We start from the raw sequence: 27,794 nt of genomic DNA on the forward strand, positions 1-27,794 counted from the left end.
GCTAACGTTCCAAAATGTTTTCTCTTACTTGTGTAAGTGAGTAGCTCAAAACTATTTCTCGGTCCCAGAGGAGACAATGACATCACGACAACATTTTAAATATTGCCTCCACTAAATGGGGATGTGTCTCATGCTGGTGATATTAATCATATTGGAGTTCAGGCAGTGTGTGTTTCTGGAAGGGCTGCTTGATCTTAAAATGTTGCCTGTTTGTGCCAGAATGAAATTGTGAAGTTGATGGACAAGGACCTCAAGAACACCGCCAATGCCACTTGCCCTGTGCTTCCTGAGGACGTGAAAAGTAATATTTTGAAAATGCAGGCAGAGGTTGCCATGAAGGTAAGGCACATATGAAGGGTGTTTTTTTTAAAATCTAAATAACTCAGCTGCGGGCATTATGGCAAGCTTAAAAATAGGCAAAAAAAATTGGAAAAATCAAAGACCTTTTTCTTAAAGCAGTCAACAGGTGAATGCAGTTAGATTTACATATAATTTTAAAAGTATTTCCTAGTGGCATGTATCTCACCTGTAGGCTGACAGTACAGGAATTGTTGTCTTTGTTTCTCTAGCTTTCACATGATAGCTATCTATATAATCAATATTCATGATCTGAGCGTTTTGATAAGACATTATAAGAAATATAATGGACTGGGACTTCTATGGTCAAGAATTGCTGTGATGCTGTAAAGACATTGAGCCCAGGTGTTTTCTTTGGCTCTATGATGGCGTTTTTGCTTCTGAGTCAGAAGTTGTGGGTTCAGGTCAATTGAGGCTGACACTCCAGTACAGCACTGAGTGTGTGTTGGAGGTGTCAGCTTTCAGATAAGACGTTAAGGCAAGGCCCCACCTGTCCTCTCAGGTAGACGTAAGAGGCCCTTGGACATTATTTGAAGAGGACAGGGGAGTTCTCTTTGGTGGCCAGGCCAATATTTATTCCTCAACTTACAGCGCTAAGCAAAAGATTATCCAGTCATTGTGACATTGCTGTTTCTGGAATCTTGCTGTGTGCAAATAGGCTGCTGCGTTTCTGACATTACAACAGTGACAAAAAGGAAGTACTTCATTAGCTGTTTGGGTTGACTTAAAGCTGCAAAAAATGCTATGTAAAATTCAAATCTCCCTTTCTAAAAAGATAGCGCTGCTAGTGACCTGGTCGCTCATTGGAATAGTTAGCGCCAGGATTGTCCCAGTGTCTGCTTTACCCGGATCACAGCTGTGGTACTAGTGACTGTGACTGGATTCCTAACTGTTGGAACCTGTATCATTCACCTAAATAAGTAACTTCAGAGAAATCACAACCAAATCAGTTGCATTTCTAACAATTAAATGCAGTTTATTACTATTCTGGTTTCAACAGGCTTGCATTGTTCATTCCGTGTTATGCACAGTCCAGTCAATCAGTGACATTTTGCAATGCATGTGAAAGACTCTGAATTGCTGATGTGTTAAATTATGTGCAGGTCACACAAACTTGGACTGACTGGGAACTTTTGATTTAAGTGCTGCTGTAAAAAGCTTCTTTCAAATAGTTTGTCCAAATCTTAATCTAAAAATTTAGATGAATCTCGGTGATTTTGTAGCCTTATGTAATTTTAATAGGGGGGCCAGTGAGGTATGGCGAGAGGGGTTTGTGTGCTGTGTACTTACTTTGTTGCTGGTAATAATGTGGAATGGTGTTGGTTATTAATCTATTGTAATAGAGTTTTGCATCTTTCTTCCCAGGTGGCAAGCGATGATACCAGACTGAATGAAAATAACACTAACCTGTTTGACATGGCATTCAGGTGTGGGTACAAACACAACTTTCACAGTAGAATTTTCATTTTGGCCCATACATAATTTCTTTAAGAATATTGTTTTCCCACCCCCCATTGCTGTTCTCAACTTCCCCTGAGTGTGCTGATTCTCCCCGGGTACATTTTCACTGATATTGGCAACCCTCCAATACCTCACTCACAAGGGCTATCCTCTGCACGAGAAACGCAGAAAGTTAGCATGTAGGTGCAGAAAGCAATTAGGAAGGCAAATGGCATGTTGGTTTGGAGTACCAGAATAAAGGAATCTTGCTGCATTTTTACAGGGTTTTGGTGAGACAGGGTTTTGGAATACTGTGTGCAACTTTGGTCTTCACATTTAAGAAAGGATATACTTGCATTGGAGGCGGTACAGCGAATGTTCACTCGGCTGGTCCCTGGGATGAGGGGTTTGTCCTGTGATAGGGTAGATGCTGAGAGATTGTTTCCACTGGTTGGAGAGTCTAAAACATGGGGGCACGCAGTCTCAGGGTAAGGGGCCGATCATTTAGGATGGAGATTAAGAGAAATTACTTCACGCAATGGGTTGGGAATCCTTGGAATTCTCTACCCCAGAGGGTTGTGGATGCTCCATCATTGAATACATTTAAGACTGGGATAGACAGATTTTTGGTGGCTCGACGATTTAAGGGATATGGGGAGTCAGTGGGGAAATGGAGATGACTCCCATGATCAGCCATGATCGCACTGAATGATGGAGCAAGCTCGATGGTCCATACTGCTCCTATTTCTCATGTTTTTGTGCATGCAACAATAGATGGTGGCTGTTAGCAGGTTATTTGACTGTATGGAGTTTGTATAGGTCCCTTAGCCAGATGGGCATCAGGGAGTTAGCTGTGCTCTCAGGTTCAATATATTTTGTCCTTCTAATGGTGCACCTATACCACATCAAACTGTACTGAAGGAGCACCGCACTGTCAGAGGTGCTGTCTTTTGGATGAGATGTTAAACTGAGGCCCTATCTGTCTGCTCGTGTGAATGTATAAGATCCCGTGGCAATATTTCGAAGAAGAGCAGGCGAGTTATCCCTCATGCCCTGGTCAATACTTATCCTTCTATCAGCATTGCAAAAAATAGATTATCCAGTCATCATCGCATTGACATTTGTGGGAGTTTGCTGTGCGTAGAGTGGCTGCCTTGTTTCCCACATTGCAACAGTGGCTACATTTTAAGAAGTACGTCATTGGCTGTAAAGTGCTTTAAGACGTTGGGACGGTTGTGAAAAGTGCTTTATAAATAAAAGTCTTTCATTTTCCTTTTCAAACTCTCATGCCAAGTTTGAAAGACCGAATTCTTACATAGCCCAGCAGGGCATCTCCTATTAGAATATTTTGTTGCTGCTTATTTTCACCTTTATAACATTTCCTGACTTTCCCCCTATGTCAGTTTATCTGCTGCTGGAACCCTCATTCATACCTTGTTACTTCTTGATTTTACCGCTCCAACCCCCAGCTGGTCTCCCCCACTCTACCCTTCGTAAACTTGAGGCCATCCAAAGCGTTGCTGCCCATGCCTTAACTCACAGCAAGTCCCGTTCCCTTATCACCCCTCTGCTCATTGACTGACATTGTCTCCCAATCAAGCATCATCTTGATTTTAAAATTCTCATCCTTGTTTTCAAATCTCTCCCCAGCCTAACTCTGCAATCTCCTGCACCCCCACAAATCTCTCAGGTTTCTGCACTCATCTAATTCTGGCCTCTTGAGCATTCCCAATTTTAATCGTTCCAGCTTTGGTGGCCATGCGGTCATAATAGGAGCAGGAGTAGACTATTCGGCCCCTCGAGCCTGCTCCGCCATTCAGTAAGATCATGGCTGATCATCTTGTGTTTCAGTTGTCTAGACCCTGATGTCTGGAATTCCCTTCTGACACCTCTTTCCCCCTTCCTTTACGACAGAATCTCAGAATTGTTACAGTGTAGAAGGAGGCCATTCCGCCCATCGTGTATGCACCAGCTCTCCAAATGAGCTTTTCCCCTGCTGCCTTCCCATAACCCTGAACATTGTTTGAAAATGCTCCTTAAACTTTGGCCAAGCCTTTAGTCATCTGACCTAATATTTCCTTTGTGGGGAGGCAATGGCATAGTGGTGGGTTTGTTGGACTAACATTCCAGAGAGCCAGGGGAACGCTCTGGGGACCCGGGTTTGTATCCCACCACGGCAGATGGTGAAATTTGAATTCAATAAAGATCTGGAATTAAAAGCCTGAGGATGACCATGAAACCATTGCCGATTGTTGTAAAAGCCCATCTGGTTCACTTAATGTCCTTTAGGGAAGGGAATCTGCCGACCTTACCTGGCCTGGCCTACATGTGACTCCAGACCTACAGCAACGTGGTTGACTCTTAAAATGCCTTCTGAACAAGGGCAGTTGGGGATGGGCAATAAATGCTGGCCTAGCTAACAATGCCCGCATCCCATGAGTGCCACTTTTGCCTATAAGGTTTCGGTGAAGTGTGCTGCAACATGTTATCAAGCTAAGGTTGCTATATAAATGAGTTGTTGTAGACTTGTTCAATTTTAGCCTTGCCACAATGGAGCTTAAAAAAAACTTGGTGTGACTATGGGCCTAAATATGAGAGTGTGTTTGGCTGGCTTAATAGTTTTTCTCTAGGCTCAATTGGCCCTATCAGCTGTGTTAGTAAGATTTGAGGTTCAAGCCCCATGCTGGGCGCTGAGCACATAATCTAGGCCTCAGCACAGTATTGAGGGAATCTGCATTGTCAGAAAGGCTGTCTTTCAGCTGAGACGTTAAACTGAGGCCATCTCTTCCTGTTCAGGTAGATAGAAAGGGTCCCGTGGCGCAAAAGAGCACCTGGCTAACATTCCACCACCTTCGACCAATGCCATTGAAAGCAAGTGAACTGGTCATTCATCACATCTTCTGTCTTCTGTGCCACATGTAGCAGCGGCTGAACTTCAGGAAGTAGTTTATTGACCGTGTTACTCTTTGGGATATCTGAGCACATGTCAGGATTGTCATATAAATGCAAGTTTTTTTCCTTGCCCTGGAGTTCCTGACCTGGCCACTAGGTGTTGTATGAGTATAGCCTAGAATTGCTACTTTCATCACATGTTCCTCCTTTTGCAGTGCTTCCCCTCTTGTAAGAAATTGTGGGGATTTTGGGCTTCAGCCACCTTTTCATTATTCTATTCAACAAAATACTGATGTATAATTGTGTTTGTTGTTTAGTAACAAGTTTAAGTGCATCCAATTAGAATATCTTCAATGAAAGTTTGAGGAGGCTTTGATTTTAAACTGTTATTGAAAGGTGACAATTTTTGGACATTGTTAGTTTAATATATACCCATCTTCCAGCACCTCTGTGATTTTAGCCAGCAATCAACGAAACTGTATGGATCAGGAAGACTCGAGTGTCTTTTTGAGTTAGTTGGTCTCAAATGGGGCTGTTAGTGAGGGAGCTGCAATTGTCCTCTGTGCCTTTGGGTTAGAGAAGGGACAGTCGGCTTGAGTTCATGATCCTGATCTCTGTTCAGCAATCATTGTCAGAGCTGCGTCTGATTAGATTCTAAAAATGATGCCTTCCCCAGTTTAATAACCTATCAGGGCTCACTTTCTAGGCTAGTTGGATGAGGTACTGAAGAGTTTCCATGGAACCTCAGCAAAGTGTTGGGACATTCATGAAAGGCAGAATTGCATTGGTCTGAGTTACAATATCACTTGTCAATTGAAATGTTGAAGTGATGATGTATGTTAGCCTGCTCTCTGCCACTAGTCCATGCCGCCACACTTGCATTGTTCATCAGTAGCTGCCACCACCAACATCAATTTGACTTGCACAGCACCTCTAACAGAGTAAGATGTCTCAAATGCATCACGGCCATTTTTTAAAATCTATTTGTTCATGGGATGTGGGTGTCGCTGGCTAGGCCAGCATTTATTGCCCATCATTAGTTGCCACTGAGAAGGTGATGGTGAGCTGCCTTCTTGAACTGCTGTAGGTACACCCACAGTGCTGTTAAGGAGGGAGTTCCAGGATTTTGACCCAGCAACAGTGAAGGAATCTCAGCCTCTGTTTATCAAACAAAATTTGACACTCAGCCATGTGAAATATTAAATCGGGTGACTAAAAGCTTGTTCAAAAGGGTAGGATTTAAAGAGTGTCTTCAAGGAGAAGGGAAAGGTAGAGAGTCAGAGAGGTTTAAAGGCCCAGGTCACTGAAAACACGACCACTAATGATAAGTGACTGAAATAGAGGATTCACAAAAGGCTAGAATTGGAGGAGCACAGATATCTTGGAGGGTTGTGGAGCTGGAGGGGATTACAGAGACAGGGGGGTGGGCTGGGTGGTGGGGGGTTGGGGGGCTGGTGGGGGTGGTGCGGTAAAGCTATGGAAGGATTGAAAACGAAGATGAGAATTTTTAAAATTGCGGTGTGGCCAGACAGGGAGCCATTGTAAGTCAGCAAGCATACATGATAGGTAGTAGTTAGTGTCATTCTAGACAGTCGATATTGTGACGATCAGTAGACTACCACATTTGATATGAGTGTATATGGTCATGCTATCTTTCATATTTTAAACAGGGGATCAGGAGCCACAGACACCATTTTATTGGCGAGCAAAATCCCAGAGCGACAAGGTTCCTGGGGTCCACTGAAACCCATTCCAGTTGGCACCCCCTTCAACCTGTAAGTACTTTTCCATGTCTGCTAATGTATTGAAGGACAAGGGCAGCAGACACATGGGAACACCATTAGCTGGAAGTTCCACTCCAAGCCACGCACCATCCTGACTTGGAAATATATCACTGCTCCTTCTCTGTCCGTGGGTCAAAATCTTGGAACTCCTTCCCTAACAGCACTGTGAGTGTACCTACTCCACATGGACTGCAGTGATTCAAGAATGCAGCTTCACCACCACCTTCTCAAGGGCAACTAATGATGGGCAATAAATGTTGGCCCAGCCAGCGACACCCACATCCCATGAATGAATATTTAAAAAAAAAATTCTTGCAGTATTGCAATTGAGGTTAAAACATTTATGAAGAGGGCAAAATGGTTCTACCCAGTCACCACTTTACAAATGGGAAACCTGAACCAAATGTGATTGCAGAATAATTAACAGGAGAAGAAAAGGCTAGCCACGAAACACAGGCAACGACCCCAACACAAGAATTGGGAGCCAGAGTAGGCCATTCGGCCCCTTGAGTCTGCTCGGCCATTCGCTAAGATCGTGCCTGGTCTGATTGTGGCCTTAACTCCACTTTCCTGCCTGCTGCCCACGCCATAACCCCGGACTCCCTCGTCAGTCAAAAATGTCTAACTCGGCCTTGGATATATTCAATGGCCCAGCCTCCTCTGCTCTGAGCAAGAGAATTCCACAGACCAATGACCCTCTTGAGAGGGAAAAATTCTCATCTCAGCCTTAAATGGGGAACCCCTTATTTTTTCTCAACTATGTCACCTATTTCTAGATTCCACCCCCCCCCCCCCCCCAACTAACCAAAGGGGGAAACATCCCAAAAGTGGTTACTCTCAGTAAAGCAATTAATATTTATGCAAGTACTGCAGTACTCTTGTCTGACTTCCTCACTGCTGCATCCCACTTCAGAACAGACAGCTGGATTGGGTTAAGATTAAAGCCAAGCACTGAGCATGACCCCGTCCAGGATTATTTAACTGCAGGCAGTCTCTACCATACCCGGGCATATAGTTTTTGTGTTGTTTTCTTTGTTGTACTTTTGAATTGAAATGCTTTTTGAAAAGATGATTGCTTTTCACCTGGTGGCCGGACCTATCCAGCTGTTCAAACTGCCGTGCTGCTCCACGCGGGATTGAGTTTTTAGGGATGGGATGGGAGTTGGAATTTATTTTATGTGGTGAAGCGTGGGGAAAGAATCTTCATTAGGCCATTGGTTAAAGTGGGAGAGTTTTTTTTTAACTTCATCTTCATAGGGGACGCGGTAGCGTAGTGGTATTGTCACTGGGCCAGTAATCCAGAGACCCAGGGTAATGCCCTAGGGACCGGGGTTCGAATCCCACCACGGCGGATGGTGAAATTTGAATTCAATAAGAATCTGGAATTAAAATAATATAAAAACAAAAAAACTGCGGATGCTGGAAATCCAAAGCAAAAACAGAAATACCTGGAAAAACTCGCAGCATCGGCGGAGAAGAGCAAAGTTGACGTTTCGAGTCCTCATGACCCTTCATGACCATGAAGCTGTTGCCGATTGTTGTAAAAACCCATCTGTTAATGTCCTTTTAGGGAAGAAAATCGGCCCACATGTGGTTAACTCCTAAATGCCCTCTGAACAAGGGCAATTAGAGATGGGCAATAAATGCTGGCCAGAGGCCCCCACATCCTATGAACAAATAAATTTTTAAAAAATCTGAGGGAACAGATGTTTATAGAATGTTATGCAATTGAGAACGTAGAGAATGAGCAATGTAATTAAAATTTTGATTTTGATTTGGTGGTGATGTGGGGTGGGGGGGCAGCAAAGATTAGGAGCCTGGGGCAGGTTATATGACAGTCGCTGTGATGCTCTGTCTAATTCTTCAGCCTATTAACTGCCCTGTCCTTCCAGCTTTTCACTTTTTATAAACTTGATTGAATACAATTTGCTTCAAAAACCCCCAACATTTAGATAGATAATTGATTTATTGCAAAATCATCATGTCAGCTGGTGCTGAGTAGTGATGATGATACAAATAAAACAAGTAATCATAATTCATAACATGCTTATAGACAATCATTAAAACAAAAATAAAGTATTAAATAATAAAAAGATTATGAACACAATTATGAACATGTCAGAATACAAATAATTACAATACATTGCAAAATGTAGGTTTTCTTAATTTACAGAATAGAAATGAAAGATGTACGACACTCTGCATTTGTATTACAGTCCAAAGATCATATTTTGTCAGGCTGAGTTCATTAAATCCTCAGTCATACTATTTGAGTTTTATAAAGTGGGGGAATTTGAGCTGCCATTGTGTCAAAACCTCTCTGTTCTTTGCTTTATTCCAGTGATGACCTGAATGAAAAGGAGACGGCTCCATTCGCTCAAGTTCCAAATCTTCCCTCGACTTCAACTCCCATAGAACCACCCAGTGACCTTCCAGCTCTAAAGGTAAGAAGGAAGGATCAAAAAAACAATTCCAGCATCTTTTGCATTCTCAGGGCACCCCAAAGCACGCTCCCAGCCAATTATAGGGGCTTAAACCCCTTTTTGTAGGGGGAGTCACTGGTGCTATGTAAGAACATGTGGTGGGTGACTTGCACGCAACAAGCTCCCACAGGCACCAATGTGAAAATAACTAAGGAGATCTGTTTTGACGGTATTAGCTGAGGGATGATTATCAGTTGGGGCACTGAGAGAACTCCCTGCCAGACCATGCAGGTATCCCATCAAAAAGACCTAAGGCAATGCAGCAGCTCTAAAATCACAACCTAGATAACATACTCAAGTCCTCCCATTGGTGGATATTTCCATGCAGTTAGATTCTTTACCAAGTGCTATCTCAAATCTAAGATTAGTAAGCACAGAACCATCCTAATTAAATTGTACACTACAGCAAGCCACCTTTGAGTGCAGAATATTGTTATTAACCTGGACACTTCTCATCATGAACATGCATAGACCTTATGAGGCCTCATAAGATTGGTTAATGGGTAATTGTTCAAGACCTCTCAATCCTGCTCTTGTTATAAACACACAAGACTTAGAAAACATTTTCTTCCCTATCAGCTCTTTTTTTTTTCTGCAATTTTGTTCTGTAATTCTGCAAGTATTTTTGGCAAATATTTCAGGTAGAGGTTCTTTTGCGAACATTGGATGTATGTTAATATTCTTAACATTTTCTCTTATTGTATCCAGTGTTCAACATTTGCTGTTTTGGTTTTCTCTTCCTGCCTCAAGCTGAGCTCTTGCTGATACCTGACCCGTAGTGGCGATAGCTGAGCCCCAACTCTAAATGATAGCAATTCAACCATAGGGTTTTTCTGACTAGACTAGTCTGTAATTAGCTGTAACTGGAAAGTACTTTGTAAGTAGACTAAGTTTGTTTCTTTCTTCCAGCCTTAAGCAGGGTAAACACACTCTGCTGAGAAAGCTGAGGAGTTAATTAGCTAATTAGTTGAATCTGGTTTCTCTAGCTCCAGTTCAGTTTACTATAAATTCAGGGTTCTTTCATACAGCTAAGGCAAATGAGAGCCGCTCTGGAACTGAGTGCATGCCTGGGAGTTTGGTGAGTGGGGGAATTTGGTGAGGAGGGGAAGGAGGTGTTCCTTGCCTTTTGCTTTTTCTACCCCTTTCACCCTACAGGAATAGGTTCTTACTTTACTACAGGGAAAGTTGCTAGGTGTTTCATGAGTATCTGGTAAGTGGTTAAGGTCTATTTCAGCCCTAAGGTTTCAAATAGTATGAGAGCTGGTGTTAAAGTTAATGAAGTATATTAAAAGGGAAAATAAATAAGTGAATAATGTAATTAATTCAAACATCTTAAGGCTGGCAAGACAGGTGATGTGCCAATGCTGCAGCATATGGGATCTCATGGAAGCAGTGTGATCCAAGGCAAACAAGCCTGCAGTAAGTATTTGTGGCTCAAGGAGCTCCAGAGTCATTGGGCTGGAGGCTGAGCTGCAGACACTGTGACACATCAAGGAGGGGGGAAAACTTACCTGGATGCTTTATAACAGGAGGCAGTCACACCACTTAGGATAGGGACGTCTGATTTGGTCAGTGGTCAGGGACAGGATGGTGTGATTGCGAGTGAGGCAGGTAAGGGGACCCAGAGGACAGGAATGCGGGAGCCTTGGCTTATGCAATTGCCCAATAGGTATGAGGTTCTCTCAGCTTGCGTGGATGAGAGTTGGGGGCTGCAGAGTGGATGAGCAAACTGACCATGACACTGTGGCACAGGAAGCCATCCAAGCAGTGGGGGAGAACAAAGGACTGTAGTGGTAGTAGGGGACAGTATAGTGAGGGGGATTGACACTGTTCTCTGCAGCAAGGAGCGAGAGTCCAGCCAGCTGTGTTGCCTGCCTGGTACCAGGGCTCGGGACATCTGCTCAGGGCTGGAGAGGAACTTGCAGTGGGAGGGGGAGGACCCAGTTGTCATGGTCCATGACACCAACAACATAGGCAGAACTAGGAAAGAGGTTCTGCATAAAGAGTTTGAGGAGCGAGGCACTAAATTAATAAGCAGACCCTCAAAGGTAATAATTTCTGGGCCATCTGCAAATTGGCATAGGGTACATAAAATTAAACAGACAAATATGTGGCACAAAAACTGATGTGGGAGAAGCGGGTTCCAGTTCGTGTGGCACTGGCACTAGTACTGGGGGAAGTGGGGGCTGTACCTTTGGGACGGTCTATTCCTGAACCATGCTGCGGTTGTCCAATAGCACTAGTTCTAGTGAGCTGCGCAACTAGGGAAGTGGAGAGAATTTAAGACTAAATAGTGGGTGCAAGGGTTCAGATTTGGGAAAATGTGGCAAATCAAAGAGTCAAGAGAAGATGAGAGAAGGGTAGTAATGTGGGAAATGATAAACAGACAGTGATAGGAAGGGACCAGGAGTACAAATCCAACAGTAAATCAGATAAGGTTACAAAAATATTAGGACAAAATTAAAGGCTCTGTATTTGAATGCACATAGCATTCAGAACAAAATAAATGAACCGAGAGCACAAATAGAAATAAGTGCGATCTGATAGCCATTACAGAGACATGGCTGCAGGGTGACATAGATTGGGACCTGAATATTGAAGGGTACATGACATTTATGAAGGACATGAAGCTAGGAAAAGGTGCAAGGGTGGCTCTGTTAATTAATGATGATATTATCACAATAGAGACTGATGACCTAAGTTCAAGAAACCAGGATGTAGAAATGGTTGGGTAGCGATGACAAATGATAAAGGCAAGAAGTCACTTCTGGGAGTGGTATACGGGCCCCCTAACTGTAACCATACAGTAGGATGGGCTATAAAGGAAGAAATAGTGGGACTGTTCCGAAAGATACGGTGATAATCATGGAAGATTTTAACCTGCATATAGACTGGAAAAATCAGATAGGCAAAGGTAACCTAGGTGAGGAATTCATAGAACGTTTTCAAGATCGTTTCTTGGAACAGCACATTCTGGCACCAAACAGTGAGCAGGCTATACTAGACCTGGTATTGTGCAACAAGGCAGGATTATTTAATGACCTCATAGTGAAGGTTCCCCCAGGTAGCAGTGATCATAAAATGATTGAATTTTCCATTCAGCTTGAGGGAGAGAAGAGTGGGTCCAAGACTAGCATTTTAAACTTAAGGGCAATTATGAGGGCATGAAAGCACAGCTAGATAAAATGAACTGGCAAATTAGGTGAAGGGATAGATCAATGGAGATACAGTGGCAGACATTTAAAGAAATATTTCAGAGTACACAGAATAGATACATTCCAGTGGGAAAGAAAATTTCCAAGGGGAGGACCCGCCATCCTTGGTTAACTTAAAAAAAAAAAGTGATAGGTGGTATCAAGCTTAAAGAACAAGCATTTCATTGCGCAAATATAGGTGGCAGGTCAGAAGATTGGACAGAATATAAAAAGCAGCAAAGAATGACCAAAAGATTGATAAGCAAGGAAAAATTAGTGTACAAGAGTAGGCTAACTAAAAATATAAAGAATATAGTAAGAGTTTCAATAGATATTTAAAGAAAAGAGTTAATAAAGTGAGCATTGGTCCTATAGAGAGTGAGTCTGGAGAATTGATAATAAGGAGATGGTAGATGAAATGAACAGGCTTTTACATCAGTCTTCACTATAGAGGATAAAAGTAACATACCAGAAATAGCTGTAAATCAGGAAATGGAAGGGAGAGAGGAGCTCGGGGGGAAAATTACAATCACTAGGGAAGTGGTGCTGAGAAAATTGTTGGAGCTGTGGACTGACAAGTCCCTGGGTCCTGATGGATTTCATCCTAGCATCTTAAAAGAAGTGGCTAGTGAGATGGTTGGTTTTAATTTTTCAAAATTCCCGAGATTCGGGGAAGGTTCCAGTAGATTGGAAAATAGAAAATGTAACTTTATTCAAAAAGAGAGGGAGACAGAAAGCAGGAAAAGATAGGCCAGTTAGCCTAACATCTGTCATGGGGAAAAATGTTAGATGCTATTATTAAAGATGTTATAGCAACGCACTTGGAAAAATTCATGGTAATTGGGCAGAGCCAATATGATTTTATGAAAGGGAAATCGTATTTAGCCAATTTATTGCAGATCTTTGAAGGAGTCACATGTGCAGTGGATAAGGGGGAACTGGTGGATGTACTGTATTTAAATTTCCAGAAGGCACTTGATAAGAAATTAAACTTTCCAAAAGGTTATTGTGGAAAATAATAGCAAATGGTGCAGAGGGTAACATATTGGCATCGATAGAAGATTGACTAGCAAACAGGAAGCAGAGAGTAGGCACAAATGGGTCTTTTACTGGTTGGGGACATGTAATGATTAGTGTGCAACAGGGACCAGTGCTGGGCCCTCAAATTTTTATAATTTATATTAAAGACTTGGACGAAGGGATCAAAGGTCTGGTTGTTGAATTTGCTGATGACACAGAGATAGGTAGGATAGTAAGTTGTGAAGAGGACATAAGGAGGCTACAAAGGGATATAGGTAGGTTAAGTGAGTGGGCAAAGATCTGGCAAATGCAGTATAATGTGGGAAAGTGTGAAATTGTCCATTTTGGAGAGAAAAATAAAAAAAGAAGCATATTATCTAAATGAGAGTTTGCAGAGCTCTGAGTTGTAAGAGGATCTCGTTGTCCTGATGTATGAATTGCAAAAGGCTAGTATGTGGGTACAGCAAGTAATTAGGAAAGCTAATAGAATGTTATCATTTATTGTGAGGGGGATTGAATACAAAAGTTGGGAGGTTATGCTTCACTTATATAGGGCAGTGGTGAGACCACATCTGGAGTACTGTGTACAGTATTGGTCTCCTTATTTAACGAAGGATCTAAATGCATTGGAAGCAGTTCAGAGAATGTTTACTAAACTAATACCTGGATTGGGTGGGTTGCCTTGTGAGGAAAGGTTGGGCAGACTAGACTTGATTCAGCTGGAGTTTAGAAGAGTAGGAGGCAACTTGATTGAGACCTTTAAGATCCTGAGGGGTTTGACAGGGTTGATGTGGAGATGATGTTTCCCCTTGCTGGAGAATCCAGTACTATGGATCATCCATTTAGGGCAGAGATGAGGGGAACTTTTTTCCCTGAGGTTGAGTCTTTGGAACTCTCTTAGAACCATAGAACACCACAGCACAGAAAAACAGGCCATTCGGCCCTTCTAGTCTGCACCGAAATATTATTCCGCTAGTTCCATTGACTTGCACCCGGTCCATAACCCTCCAGACCTCTCCCATCCATGTATCTATCTAATTTATTCTTAAAACTTAAGAGTGAGTCCGCATTTACCACATCAGATGGTAGCTCGTTCCACACTCTCACCGCTTTCTGAGTGAAGAAGTTCCCCCTAATGTTCCCCCTAAACCTTTCCCCTTTCACCCTAAAGCCATGTCCTCAAAAGGCAGTGGAAGCAGAGTCTCTGAATATTTTTAAGGCCAAACTAGATGGATTCTTGATTAACAAGGGGGTGAAAGGTTCTTGGAGGTAAGCAGGAATGTGGAGTTGAGGTTACAATCAGTTCAGCCATGATCTTATTGAATGGCGGAGCAGGCTCGAAGGGCCAACTGACCTACTCTTGCTAATTCATATGATCATATCCTCCTGATGTCCCTCACATATGCACCATTTGTCTCTGGAGTGTAATTGAGTGAAATTCCTAACTGTTGTTTTTTCTCCCTCTCTAACTCAAGGCTTCTTTGCACTTCACCTGAAAATGAGCTAACTTAGCAAGAGCTTAATGTGCCCCTTAGGGCTTCTGTCCTATGTCTCCCATCATCAAGTGGTACATAGCTAATGGAAGAGTCTGAACCTGCCATTCTTTCCCTTCATCCTCTTGTTTGCCATAGGCTTTGAATGCATTTGCTTGTTGGCCAACTTGCCTTGGAAGCAACCTCTGTGTGTCTCAGCTGAGCTTGGATGTATCTTTTCCCTATTACACCTAACCCTTACCTGTCTGGCCCTTTGAAAGACCACACCTCTTGAGACTCAATGATGGAGGTGGGTCATTAGGTAAAATTACTTCAATTATTTGAGGCTGAATTCTCCAATAGTAGTTTCACCCATTGGCATTTTTGATGCGTACAAGATTACACATGACGCTAGCTCTCTTTCTCCCTGTGATTCGTGGCATTTTTCACTGGCCTTACCACTGGCCCCTGGTGACGTACTTAAGAGAGGGTATAAAGTATAGTCTTTGAGTTTAGGACAAGGGTTATTCAGCTGAATAGAAGCCTTTCTCTTGCATGAACACACCGAGTGCTGCTGGAATAATGCTTCAGTAATGCGCTCAAACTAATGTATCAACAGCTTTCGGGATTGTGTGCGCAATATTGTGGTCCAGCAGTGAGAAATGGCATTGCACGTGGTAAGGGAGAACTCACAATTTGTCTCAGGATGTTGTCCAACCACTTTCCCCACAGGCAGTGTCGAATGTGTAAAGGCTGGCCATGCTTTATTGGAGACAACTGGATTTCTATATTTCCCCAAGCATCTATTCCAACACAACAAAAACCAAAATACCTGAAAAAACTCAGCAGGTCTGACAGCATCTGCGGAGAGAGCACAGTTAACATTTTGAGAACGTTCTGTTGAAGGGTTATTCGGACTCGAAATGTTAACTATGCTCCTCTCCGCAGATGCTGCCAGACCTGCTGTGTTTTTCCAGGTATTTTTGTTTTTGTTTTGGATTTCCAGCATCCGCAGTTTTTTGCTTTTATTCCGACACAACATCCGGTTGTCTTTTTCCCCAGAGACCTGATTCTCCAGATATTTGTATACATCTCACCTACAGGCAGCAGATCACAAATCCTCCCAGTCATCAAGATATAGAGGAACTCCTTTTCACTTGGGTGCGATGTTGACAACCCACTGCTTGTTGCTAATCCATTTTACCACAAGAGGGCAGTAGAGTCACCCAAGAAATGATCAACTAACTTGTCCGGAGCGCTGTGCCTCTGTGGTAACAAAACCCATTATCCGGATCAGATTTGACTGTTTTGTTGGATCCTACTCTGGTAGAATTCTACAGATGCATGGTGCCTTCTGGTGTGAGAGTTGCCAGGTCATCAGCTGGGAACTCTGCAGCGAGTAACTTGCCTCCTGACTCTGCAAAGCCCGTCCATCATCTACAAGTCAGGAGTGTGATGGATTATCCCTGACTTGTGCCTTGTAGATGGTGGACAGGCTTTGCGGAGTCAGGAGGCGGGTTAGTCGCTGCAGAATTCCCAGCTGTTGACCCGGCAGCTTGTTTGCATGAGTGCAGCTCCAACAACACTCGAAGCTCGACAACATCCAAGACAAAACATTGGCACCCCATCCACCACCTTAAACAATGATTCCCTCCACCACCAATGGCAGCAGTGTGTGCTGGTTACAAGACTTGAGCAACTTTCCAAGGCTCCTTCAACAGCACCTTGCAAACCCTCTGCCCTTGTCCGTATAGGTGGTAAAGGGCAGCAGGAGCATGGGAGCACCACCGCCTGTAAACTCCCCTCCAAGTCGCTCACCGTCCTGACTTGGAACGATATCGGTGTTCTTTCACTGTCGCTGGATCAAAAACACAGAACTCCCTCCCTAACAGCACTGTGGGTGTACCTACACCACAGGGACTGCAGCGGTTCAAGAAGGCAGCTTACCACCACCACCACCTCAAGTTAAATTAGGGATGAGTAATAAATACTGGCCCAGCCAGCGAAGCCCATATCCCGTGAATGAATGAATTAAAAATAAAACTCAGGTGGACTGTCTTCACGGAGGTTTTGTCACATTAGCACCTCTTCCCAACAGCCTCGCCCAGTCAAACAACTTTTTTAACCCTCTATCAATATATTTACAATGAATATAAACCAGTGTTCAAAGAAACTGAAAACGCAGACAACTCCCCGATGAATTTTCCCTGGATTTGCTTGTAGCAATCTCCAGGAGGATTAGTTTTTAACCCCTGGAGAGTTCAGGGCAATCCTGGAGGTATGGCAACTCTACCCGGTACCTTGCCTGCATATTAATTTTTCACATGAGTCTGGACAAGTGTCTGGCTGGTAGTGGCAGGATTTCTCACGTTCCTTAGACATGAACAACAATGGTTGCTTTTTTTTAATCGCCTCCCTAACCTGAGCTTAAAATAGAAACCTGTTTTAAGCCTCTGCAAAACTCAGTAACTTTTAAACACACTCTGAAATCAGTTAGTTTAATGGAAAGTCAGATTGTTGACCGTCAATTGGTCTCAGTCCTGTGCTGTGGTGAATGAGCTCCCTCTGCTGGAATTGTCTTGCAACTGCATGTTTCAAATCAAAGGTTACGTTGTGTAAATTTGAGATGTTTGTGTTTGTTTCTTGAACTGTTATTAAACTTTGAACACTTCTTAGGGCACAATGTGCTGAGGATAAAACTTGCATAATATCTGAGGATAAAACTTGCACATGCAAACCTGTTGTTGTGCGGCACCTCCAACAGGCTGACTAAGAGAACAATTTTCATTTATATAGCGTCTTTAACGTAGTAACAGTGTCCTGAGCTAGTTCATGGGAACGATTATTGAACCAAATTTGCTGTTGTGCCCCATAATGAAATATTGGGACAGGTGACTAAAAGCTTGGGTCAGAGATTTTCTGGACTGTTTTAAAGGTGGATGAGGATTAGGGAGGGAATTCCAGAGCTTAGGGTCCCGGCAACTGAAGGAGTAGCCGGCAGTGGTGGAATGATTAAAATCAGAGAAGTGAAAGAAGCGACACTTGAAGAGCTGGCCAAAGTCAGAGATCAGGAGGGAAGAGGGCATGGAGCGATTTGAAAGCAAGGATGAGAATTTTAAAATTGAGGTGTTGCCAGCCAGTTTAAGTCGATGAGGGCACGGGCAATGGCTGAATGGAACTTGGTACCTGTTGGGGTCCAGAGAGCTGAGTTTTGGATGAGCTCAAGTTTACAGAGGGCGCAAGTTGGCAGCCAGCCAGAATTGAGATAATAACATCCACAGGTAATAGAGGCAAGGATGAGGATTTCAGCAACTGGTGAGGTAGGGTTCGAATCGGGCATTGTGATGGAGGTGGAAGTAATAACAATACGAATGTTGTAATTCCTGAGCTTTCAATAAGTCCCCCTCCAAGCCACTCACCGTCCTGACTTGGAAATAGATCGCCGTTCCTTCACTGTCGCTGGGTCAAAATCCTGGAGCTCCCTTCCTAACAGCACTGTGGGTGCACCTACACCACATGGATTGCAGCAGTTCAAGAAGGCAGCTCACCTCCACCTTCTCAAGGGCAATTAGGGATGGGTAATAAATGCTGGCCCAGCCAGCGACACTCACATCTCATGAAAGAATAATAAAAAAAATAAAGCTGAGCTATCTTTGAGTGGCATTTTATTTTTATTTCCCTAATTTATTCACCAATTTCTCTCTCCTCCGCTGCTGAAGGTACCAATTTCAGATCGGGTATAGGTGCCTCTTGGGTACCTGTTGCGGTTGATGTACTATCTCCGATTGTGGATTATGGGCAGGCTACGTGACCATCCGGGTGTTCCCTGATGAGCTTGATCCTGTTTAAAATGGAGAGGGGAGGCCATTCTATTTTCCTTTAGTCCGAGGTGCTTTTCTGTATCGTTGGGAGTAACTACATGAAGCCGTACCAGTGAAATACTAACAGCTCCACTCTCCCAATAACCTCCACCTGCTGGCGTAACGGAGAAGCGAGAGCCTCCCGCTTGAGCCCTGGCCGGGTTTGCACTGGGTCCCTCCGGGTTCTCCCCACTTTTTCATTTGACCGGCAATTAAGCTCTGCAAATTAAATCTGTACCTTCGAAGTGACAGCCGAGCAAGCTGGCCCCTCGCCTTCCTTTTCTTTATTTCTCAATTCGAAGTGCAGCTATCCGAAAGGTGGGGTGAGGTGGGGGAGCGGGGAAGTCCCTGCAGTTTGCACAGTCTTTACAATCCTCGGCACCCTCTGTCCGCCTTCTCACTTTCCAAGGCAATTGCCCCATTTAAAACCAGGACATGCTGCTGCTTCGTGTAGAATCAGGACCGTGTGAACCAGTGACCAATAATCAGAAGAAAAATCCGTGAAAACGAACTGGGCAGTAACAGGGAGAGTACTTAAAATTTCTGGGCTTTTATTTTTTTTAACCCCTTTAACTCATCCGTGCGTATCATTTGGCCAAGTGATCAGATCAGGAAATGTTTTGGTTCCGGTCTCCAAGAATCAGCTTTTCTTCTGCTTTCTCACAGTTCTGCCTGGAAAAGTTTTCACTGCACTATCCCTAGTATATTTATATGCTCATAGATTTTTTATTTGCTTCCCCCCACCCCCCCCCCCCCAACCCAACAATAGAACCTCATGAACCCCCTTCACCTACTGAATTCCTTAAAATGAATAAAAAATTCACCAAATTCCCAGTCTCCCTTCCAGACGATCCCAACCTTAGGCTATGTCAAACCTGCTCCTTATTCAGGAGTGTCCAAGCTCTCGTGGACCATGCTGTGTCGTGGAGCTCCACAGTCAGCATGTAATGCTTAAATCCAAATTAATCGCTGTTATATGGCAAGTGACTCCCACCGGACGGATCTTCGATCTAGGCTTTCCTTGCCAATGGGACCACAGCACCAAAAGTGAAGCTTATTAAAGAATGGGGAGGCACATTGGAACTGAGTTGTCGGTGACCCTGGGAACAGTAGGTTGGATACCCTGCACTCTGCTGACTGTGCACTAATACCCTGAAATGCTACTTTATTCAAACACCCAGCACTTACTTTTGAACTGGGAGCCCTGAAAATATGATTTCACTTTTTGCCTTGAAATCTCACCCTTTTCTGTCAGCTCATCACAGCCTTCATGATTGAACATGGTTGTTGTTCATTTCTTCTAAAATTGCGTTCTCTTTATACGGCATTGTCTAGTGTAACAATGTAATTTTGGACAATCTGGAGTCACTGGTTTGCTCTCCCGGTGTGATATTTAATGGTTTTAAATATACACAGTACAGCCCTTGTTGATATTTTTAACATGTACAATCTGTAATTCTGATCAATTAAAGGGCTTGTTAATTGCTCTGTCATTACTCTTTGATCTCTCACAGACACGAGCTCTAAGACGTTCTGACGCCCCAGTCTAACTCTCTAGTTGTTGTTATATAAGTGCTTGGCTGCCTCAAGAGCCAGTCTCGAAAGAAATTAATTCCTTAACATGAGAAGTGCTTTGAGTTGGTTCAATGATGTCATGAGGTGCTACACAAGTACACATTTGTCTTAACTTCACCGATTTTTAAAAGGGAGACAGTGTAGTGGTAATGTCACTGGGCTAGTAATCTAGAGGCCCAGGCTAATGCACTGGGCACGTGGGTTCAAATCCCGTATGGCAGCTGGTGGGATTTAAATTCAAGTAATGAATCTGAAATGCAAAGCTACTCTCAGTAATGGTGACCATGAAACTGTCATCAGTTGTCATAAGTGAACCAGATGAGTTTTCCTTAATGTCCTTTAGAGAAGGAAATCTGCCCTCCTTAACTGGTCTGGCCTAGATGTGACTCCAGACTCACAACAATGTGGCTGGCTCGTAACTGCCCTCTGAAATGGCCTAGCAAGCTGCTCAGTTCAAGGGCAATTAGGGATGGACAACAAATGTTGGCCTTGTCAGTCACGCCCACATCCCATGAAAGAATTTTTTTTAAAAACTGTGTTGAGTGTTAATAAATGACCTATAACGGGCAGTATTTCCATATGTTGTGTATAATGACACTGCCGAGATTCTACAATGCAGCTCATCACTGTACAGTGGAAGTTGTTTACACTGTCACCACAGGTGGTGTGGAAGAGTTCATATCCAACAATTAACTCGCTCACACAAAATTAGAGGCCGTTAATCATGTTTATTTTTGGAGGTTGTGTCTCGTGGGATCATAACAAGTTCAACCAGGACTGCCCCTGCACCTTAATTGACTTCAGCCGTGCCTTGATTTGCAGAGTTGCTTTAATATGTAGGATGATGGTTCATTCTGGTAACGTAACTCACGTGGTCCTGGCTTTTGATGCAGACACAGAGCTTGCAAATCCTTATGGTTGTAAGTGCCAAGAACCAAAAGCTAGCACCACCAGTTTATGCCAAAATGGCAGCATTAAAGAAGTGGAACATTTCAAGGTGCTTTAGTGGGCGGAGGGAGGCACCTAATCAATATAGAAGGTGGTTCAGGGAGAAACCAAAGACGTTGAAGAGATGTTTTACATACATATTAAACAGACTCTACAGTACAGAAACGGACCTTTCAGCCCAACTGGTCCATGCTGATGCTTATGCTTCATAATGGCCTTCTCCAACTCCTCTTCATCTAACCCTTTTGGCTTACTTTTCCTTTCTCCCTCATGTGCTTATCTAGCTTCCTCCTTAAATGCATCTGTGCTATTCGCCTCAACTACTCCCATCTGGTAGTGAGTTCCTCCTGTTAATTCCTCACTAAACCTACTAGTGACTGCCTTTGTTATGTTCTATTGTTGGGTCACTTTGCTCAAGAACCCATTTATACGCTTATCTGTCAGCGGGTACGTTGATGACAATATACTGCAGACACAGAGACCAATATGAAATGAAGCACATGCTATTTATTTACACCGACAACAGAGCATTAACATGGTGTGCGCTTCTCCAACCAGACCCTAATCTAGACTAACATTAACATTGTAGCCCGTGCTGCACAGCTACTGGGTCATACAGCACATGGTCAATCTGCCCACATTCTCTTAAAGGTGTATTGCACCTCAGATTACCACAGCCTTGCATTTATGATGACCCCTAGTTTTTACCTCCCCCACAAGTGGAAGCAATTTCTCTGTCGGACCTGTCAAACTGCTTCATCATTTTAAAGACCTCGATTAAGCCAGCCCTCCCCACTCCACTGCCTTCTCTTTTCTGGAGAGAAGAGACCCAGCCTGTTCAGCCTTTCCTGCTAAATATATCATCTCAGTTCTGATGTCACTCATTCTTGTACATTTTTTTTTGCACCAATCTTAGTTCCTCTATATCATGTTTTAAAAATAACAAGGAAACTGGAATGGTGCAAAGTATCGACCACGCATTTGAAAGTTTCAGTAGCTTTTTGACGGCGAGAGTTCTAGATGATCTTGTGTGAGGAAGTGTTTCCTGAGGTCACCCTTGCAGTAACTCAGCCGTGCGCTGGTTTTAAACCCTCAAGTTTCACATTACTATCTAAGATCTCAATTGGAGACAGCCTGCTCTTTGCAGCATGGAGCTTACAATATATAGTACATGGGTGAGCACATCGAATCACCAACTCAAATTAAGCATTGCCATTTTATTACATTTTTGGCAAAATTTCATTTCTAAACACACTTCAAATGTGCCTCAAAGCAGAGTTTCTAAAGACCGATGAACACTTGCCCTGTATTTGTCAATATTAAGAGCTGGCTCTTTACGAAGTGCTGTGTCTAAGTTGGCCTGAATTAATTCCAGAGAGAAGTAGGAAAGTGCTCAGTAATGTAAGCACACAACAAGCTCATCACTCATCCTGTTTTCGATAGCTTCCTGAAACTCAGTGCCAATGACAGAGAGCAGGATAGCTGCAAATTTCTTAGGAGTCAGGCAGAAATGTTCAGTTCTTTTCAAGGGATTCCCATTCTGCAAACTTGGCTGCGCTGTAAAATGTTTTGAAGATTTTTATGAATCCTGTGAATTTCTGGGTGACGTCACTGGGCTGGTGTTTTGATGAAGATTTTGAAAGTAGGGAGAGACGTTCAAGGGGCGTGCAATAACTTTAGCCAGATAATTCTGGGTGCGAGCCATGGCAGCTGAAGGGTTTGGCCACTGATAGGGGAGCAAGGGGTGATGATGGGGATGTGTAGCGATGCGGACTTGGAGAGCAGAAGGTGCGAATGGAGAGGATTGTAGTGGTAGGGCAGCATGTGGCCACTGAGTACCTTGATAACTAGAAGCACTGGGGGAAGAGTAAGTAGGCAGTGGTGTAGACAGCAATGACTGGGATGGTACAGGGGAGCAGGAATGGGTGTGAGACAGGATGGTGCTGTGGGATGGAGACCATGAGAGAGCTGGAGATGGCAAAGGTTTTCAGCGATTCTGGGGGAGCAAGCTGAGGACTGAGGCAAGCAATGTATCAGTTCTTTACCTTAATGGCAAGTTAATTTTACTTCTCCTGGTCTCCATGGGCTAACGTTGTTAATGGGTGACGTGCTACTAGACCTCCATGAACCTACTATAGAAAGTGCAGAATCGAAGACTGGGCAGTTTCACTCATTAATCTTCAGCCGTCACTAATTCTGGGAGTTAAATGGCTTCCCACCCCCCACCTTGAGCTGCTGTACTGTGATTTGAGAGCCCTTCTCCAAAGCAGTTTTGCTGGGACACCAGATTGGTTTAATTTTCTGCCCCTGTTGCATTTGCAGAATGTTGCTGAGGATTTGGACAACCTGTTATCGGCACTGAGCGAGAATCTGATCGATTTCACTGACCCTACACCACTGGTAGGTTCTGTTTATACATTGAGTTTTGCCGCTGCCATGAGATCATTGTAATTTGACCTGTTTTAACAAGTCGCTGCCTCTGCAGGAACCAGCTCACTTTTTGCTTTCTTTGTCGGTAGAGGATCTGCATAATTATCTATTAATGGGAAGAGTCAAAGGGTTGAGGCAAAAAATACTTGCATTTACACAGTGCCTGTTATGACCTCAGGAGGTCCCAAAGCACTTTGCGGCCGATGAAATCATTTATGAAAGTGTAGTCGCTGTGGTAATGTAGGAAACACAGCAGCAAATTTGCACAGAGTAAGCTCCCACAATTAATACTAAGCTGTAAAGATCAGATAATCTTTTTGTGATGTTGATTGATCAATACATATAGGGTAGGTGTCCTGCCCTATACTTTATTGAAATAGCACCATGAGATCTTTCACATACACCTTAGAAAGCAGACAGGGCCTTGGATTAACATCGCATCCTAAACACGGCACCTCCGACAGTGCAGCACTACCTCAGTGTTGCACTGGGGCTGTTAGCCTTGGACTTTTGTACTCGAGCCCTAGCTTGGGACTTGAACTGGCAAACTTGTGACTCTGAGGTGAGAGTGCTACCGACTGAGATTGACTCAACTGAAGCCCTGAAACTTCTTCACAACTGACAACCTATAGTTTGACGGCATGCGTTCCCATGCACCTCATTCCAGAGCCACATGTCGAGGACGCTTGAGTAATTTGTAATTTTTAGCACCTTATTGGAACTACTTGCAATTCTATTTTAATGCACCCCTGTTACACCTGTCCCCAGCCAACTGAGCCACTCAGATTCTTTGTTCATTTTCCAGTTGGCAGCCGTTAGTGCCAATTTCACTGCAGCATTACCATCAAAGAGCCCAGCATCAGTCTAGAACTGATCATTGCTGTTCCTTCAATCCTGCATTATTCCAGCTATCTTGCTGATCAATCAAGATATCTGCTGAAGTTAAAGTGTCAAGTGAGCTTCATAGAAGACATACTTAGCTATTTGAGTATTGCAGAAAAAACTGAAATGCTGGTGAAGATTTTGGTCTTGCACTCATCAGGACAGATGCAAGAATACAAAACTTCAAAGGGAACAACACTTTATACTGCACGGGAAAAAAGGGTGCCAATTGGTTGGCAAGTGGTCTCTGGTCGAGGCATTGCCATGAAGAATGCACCAAAGAACCATTGCTCCCTAAGTTTTTGTTTAATTGAAAAAAGGTGCAATGCCTGCACATGTTCTTTGTGTTTGCAGAGAACAGAGCCCTGTGTGTGAATATATATATAGCTCCTAGCAAGCATAAGTGAGTCACATTGTAAGTCCAACTGATAAGCTTAGATTGGTTGTTTGTGTAATTCTTAGCACACTTGGGATTGTTCAGTAAGTGCTGTCCAATCACTGAACCAAGTAATGCTGGACACTGTTCTGAGATTTGCAAACACGGGCTGGTTAAGTACAATCCGTACTTTGCCTATTGTGAGCAGTCAAGGGAACGCGCTGCTTGATGCAATCCACCAATATTTGGGACATACGGCCTACATATACCTAACATCACACCGGCACTGAAATTTATACTGCCTACCACACAAATGAGTAACATAGTACGTATTTTTGGCTTGACGACAACATCCTGGCAGTGGAGAATACTATCGTGTTGCTACTGCAAAAAAGCTTCAAGCGTATCTCTTTTGTTTCAACAATACTCAAGTTCTGCACTGCCAAATGACTATTTCAATACTTCCTCTGGTGTTTGTGCTTTTATTAAATTTTTTGATGTCAATATAGGGCAGGGTGGTTCCGAATGGAATTTTCAGTCGAGATGTCTCTTCCACTGCAAAGGTACCAAAACCACTTGCCGAACCTGCACTCTTTCCACTTCCACCTCCCTCTCCAGCTCAACATTCCTTGGAGTCAACATTTCCAACCAGGTGAAGTCTCACTAATAACATCTACCGCTGAGGGATAAATGAGTATGTTTTAAACCCAGGCCTTGTGTTTAGCAGAAAATGGGAACTGAATCACTAGAACTAATTCTATTGTAATTCTATTAAATGTTGCATCTGGGTTTCTCTACATACATAATTTCAAAGATTGCATCCTCAAATCCCTGCATGTCATTGTGTCACCCACCGCTCCCAGACCTACTGCCAGTTATGGTCCCCAGCTCATATATATTCTGCTTAACATCTCCAACCCCCATCCCGCTCCAGCATTCATGGCAGAGCCTCAGCCCAAAACTCTGGACTTTCTTCACCTCCCCAAGTCTCTCTACCTTGCTACATCTCACCCGCACCATATAAAAAAAAAAACCCGCCTCTCAACCCCACCTCCTCAACCAGGAGCCTCAGTTGCCTCCCTTATTGCTCCTACTCTCTCCCCAACTCCTCTCACTGCTCTCCTCCGTGTGCCGGGCCCTGGGTCCTGTCACTCTTTAAAGCTGTTATGTCAGTTGTTAACATGTTGTAATGGGATGTTGTTTACCTCCTGCAGCATTACCGCCAAGGCTGTGGAGAAGCCTGTGAAGCCCAAGGGGTTGTTGACAACAGAGTTGTGAGGACTACAGGGCTTACCTTTGACCCATTTATGAAATGAAAATGACAGTCAAAGGTGGCCTGTCTGCATTTAGACTCTTAAGATACTCTATGCGGAGTAACCCAGCAACATCAATGATCTTCTTTTGTACAAAATCCAAGCCCCAAACTTCCTCCTTATCAAATAAATGTACGGGGTGGTCGCTGTAGGAACACTGTCCTGGTGGAATCTTGCTTTTTGTACCCACAACAAAAACAAAATGGCTTCTAGTCCCTATTAGAGAATGTGAATTTCTCCTAACCCACTGATGGGTTAAAACTACTGGAAAATCAAACACAAGTAGAGGAGGCACCTTGATCAACTACCAGAATTTCATTACAAAGAATAAGACATGCTTTGCCAGCGAGAGGAATGGCTTCTGTTGACTACTGATCCTAAGAACTGCTGTCAGAAGCTGGAGTGACACTAAAGGAATAATCCACTGAGTGCGACCAGGGTCTCCAGGGACTGCGGATTGCAGATGGAGTTACAACACTGTAGCCCTGAGTCTCCACCCGAATCTCTCCTTTTGGTGCTTGGCTTTCCACTGGGAGTTACAGATCACCGGATCAGTTCTGTGCAACACTTTTGTGAAGAGTAGACGCTGTGGCACCTCGGATTTTAAATTCTGAGGCACCACTCAATATGTAGATCCTGGATCCAACTCCAGTTTATTGGTGAAGGATGTCCGGGGTACGGAAGAGTCCAGAGCAGGATGATAACACCAGCACAGATCCTGAATTACACTGATTCTTCCCGAGTTTCCTCGCACTCTGGCAACGGGTTTGAGTAACTTTCCAATTTGAGGTTCTCGGAGGGGTTGGGTGGGGGTTGGCCTTTCAAAGTGGAAGACAAGCTCGGGCCTTATCGAAACATTTTTGTCAATGGTTCATTCACCTGCGCCAAGTGTTTAGCACCAGTAAATGTCTGGAGAATCCTGGAAAGGCCCAGATGGCTGATCGACAATGGTTTCACCTGGTGTTCCTGCACCAGATGTCAGAAACGTGAAGATCAAACCTGGCTTGTGAAGAGGACCAAAAATTGTTGGGTGGGGGATGGCGGACAAATGTGACCATGCAACCTTCAACCAGTGATGCTTATAAAACTAACTTTTTTTCCCCCAACTGGTTCCATATTGAATTTACAAGTTTTAAAAAAAATAATCCTTTGTATTTTCCACTCTGTTTAAGTCTGTCTCTTCCTGTCCATCTCTCAGCAAACCCACCCCGCCCCATCCCCATCCCCATCCACAAACACCCTGCAGGATGCGTTCTGTCTGACGCCACTCCATCATTGGATTCTTAAGAGCTGTTTGAGGGTTTCCTAGATCGAGCAGTACCCCCATGCCTTCTCCCATCTGCCTCAGCTCCCCCATTATGATAGGCAAGGGAATTCACTCCATGGGGACATCTGGATGCTACAGATGGAAGAGACACCTGTTCCATCTGTGAGCTACAGCTCAGCTGTGCCAATGCAGAGGAAGGCGCCCTCATCACTTTCTGTTTTACCGCATCCCCACCAATGCCGATACAGAATGTTGATGTTCCAAGCTAGGCGTGACCTAACCCAGCAGCAGTTGAACACTTATAATAGAGGAACATGGTGAGTTAACCTAAATGTGCAACTATACTATTCCACAGTATCTTGAACTATACTGCAGCTTTTTATGCTGGTTTTATTCAACTGGCCACCTCTCTCTGCGGCAAATCTTTTCCGTGACTTTACTAAGATCGACGGAGTGTGTGTGGATCGGTGCATGCTTTGAAGTTGAATAGTGCAGAACAAC

At 43.7% G+C, this 27,794-nt stretch overlaps 1 protein-coding gene across 1 annotated transcript; it reads left to right on the forward strand.

Moving 5' to 3' along the window:
- Window positions 1-255: 255 nt before the first annotated feature.
- Window positions 256-27,091, forward strand: LOC121285229 (VQ motif-containing protein 9-like). Its single transcript, XM_041201532.1, has 7 exons — window positions 256-339; window positions 1,723-1,784; window positions 6,360-6,464; window positions 8,815-8,917; window positions 23,348-23,425; window positions 25,223-25,365; window positions 25,928-27,091. Exons 1-7 carry the CDS (start codon window positions 316-318, stop codon window positions 25,989-25,991), a joined length of 579 nt encoding a protein of 192 aa, XP_041057466.1. The 5' UTR covers window positions 256-315; the 3' UTR covers window positions 25,992-27,091.
- Window positions 27,092-27,794: the final 703 nt, after the last annotated feature.

Source organism: Carcharodon carcharias, chromosome 12 (assembly GCF_017639515.1).
Source record: "Carcharodon carcharias isolate sCarCar2 chromosome 12, sCarCar2.pri, whole genome shotgun sequence".
Taxonomy (NCBI): Eukaryota; Metazoa; Chordata; class Chondrichthyes; order Lamniformes; family Lamnidae; genus Carcharodon; species Carcharodon carcharias.

Coding starts and splice junctions, on each gene's coding strand:
- LOC121285229 (XM_041201532.1), top strand. CDS start 316: ATGCAGGCAGAGGTTGCCATGAAG. Junction 340..1,722: donor AGGCAGAGGTTGCCATGAAG/GTAAGGCACATA, acceptor CTTTCTTCCCAG/GTGGCAAGCGATGATACCAG. Junction 23,426..25,222: donor TCACTGACCCTACACCACTG/GTAGGTTCTGTT, acceptor ATGTCAATATAG/GGCAGGGTGGTTCCGAATGG.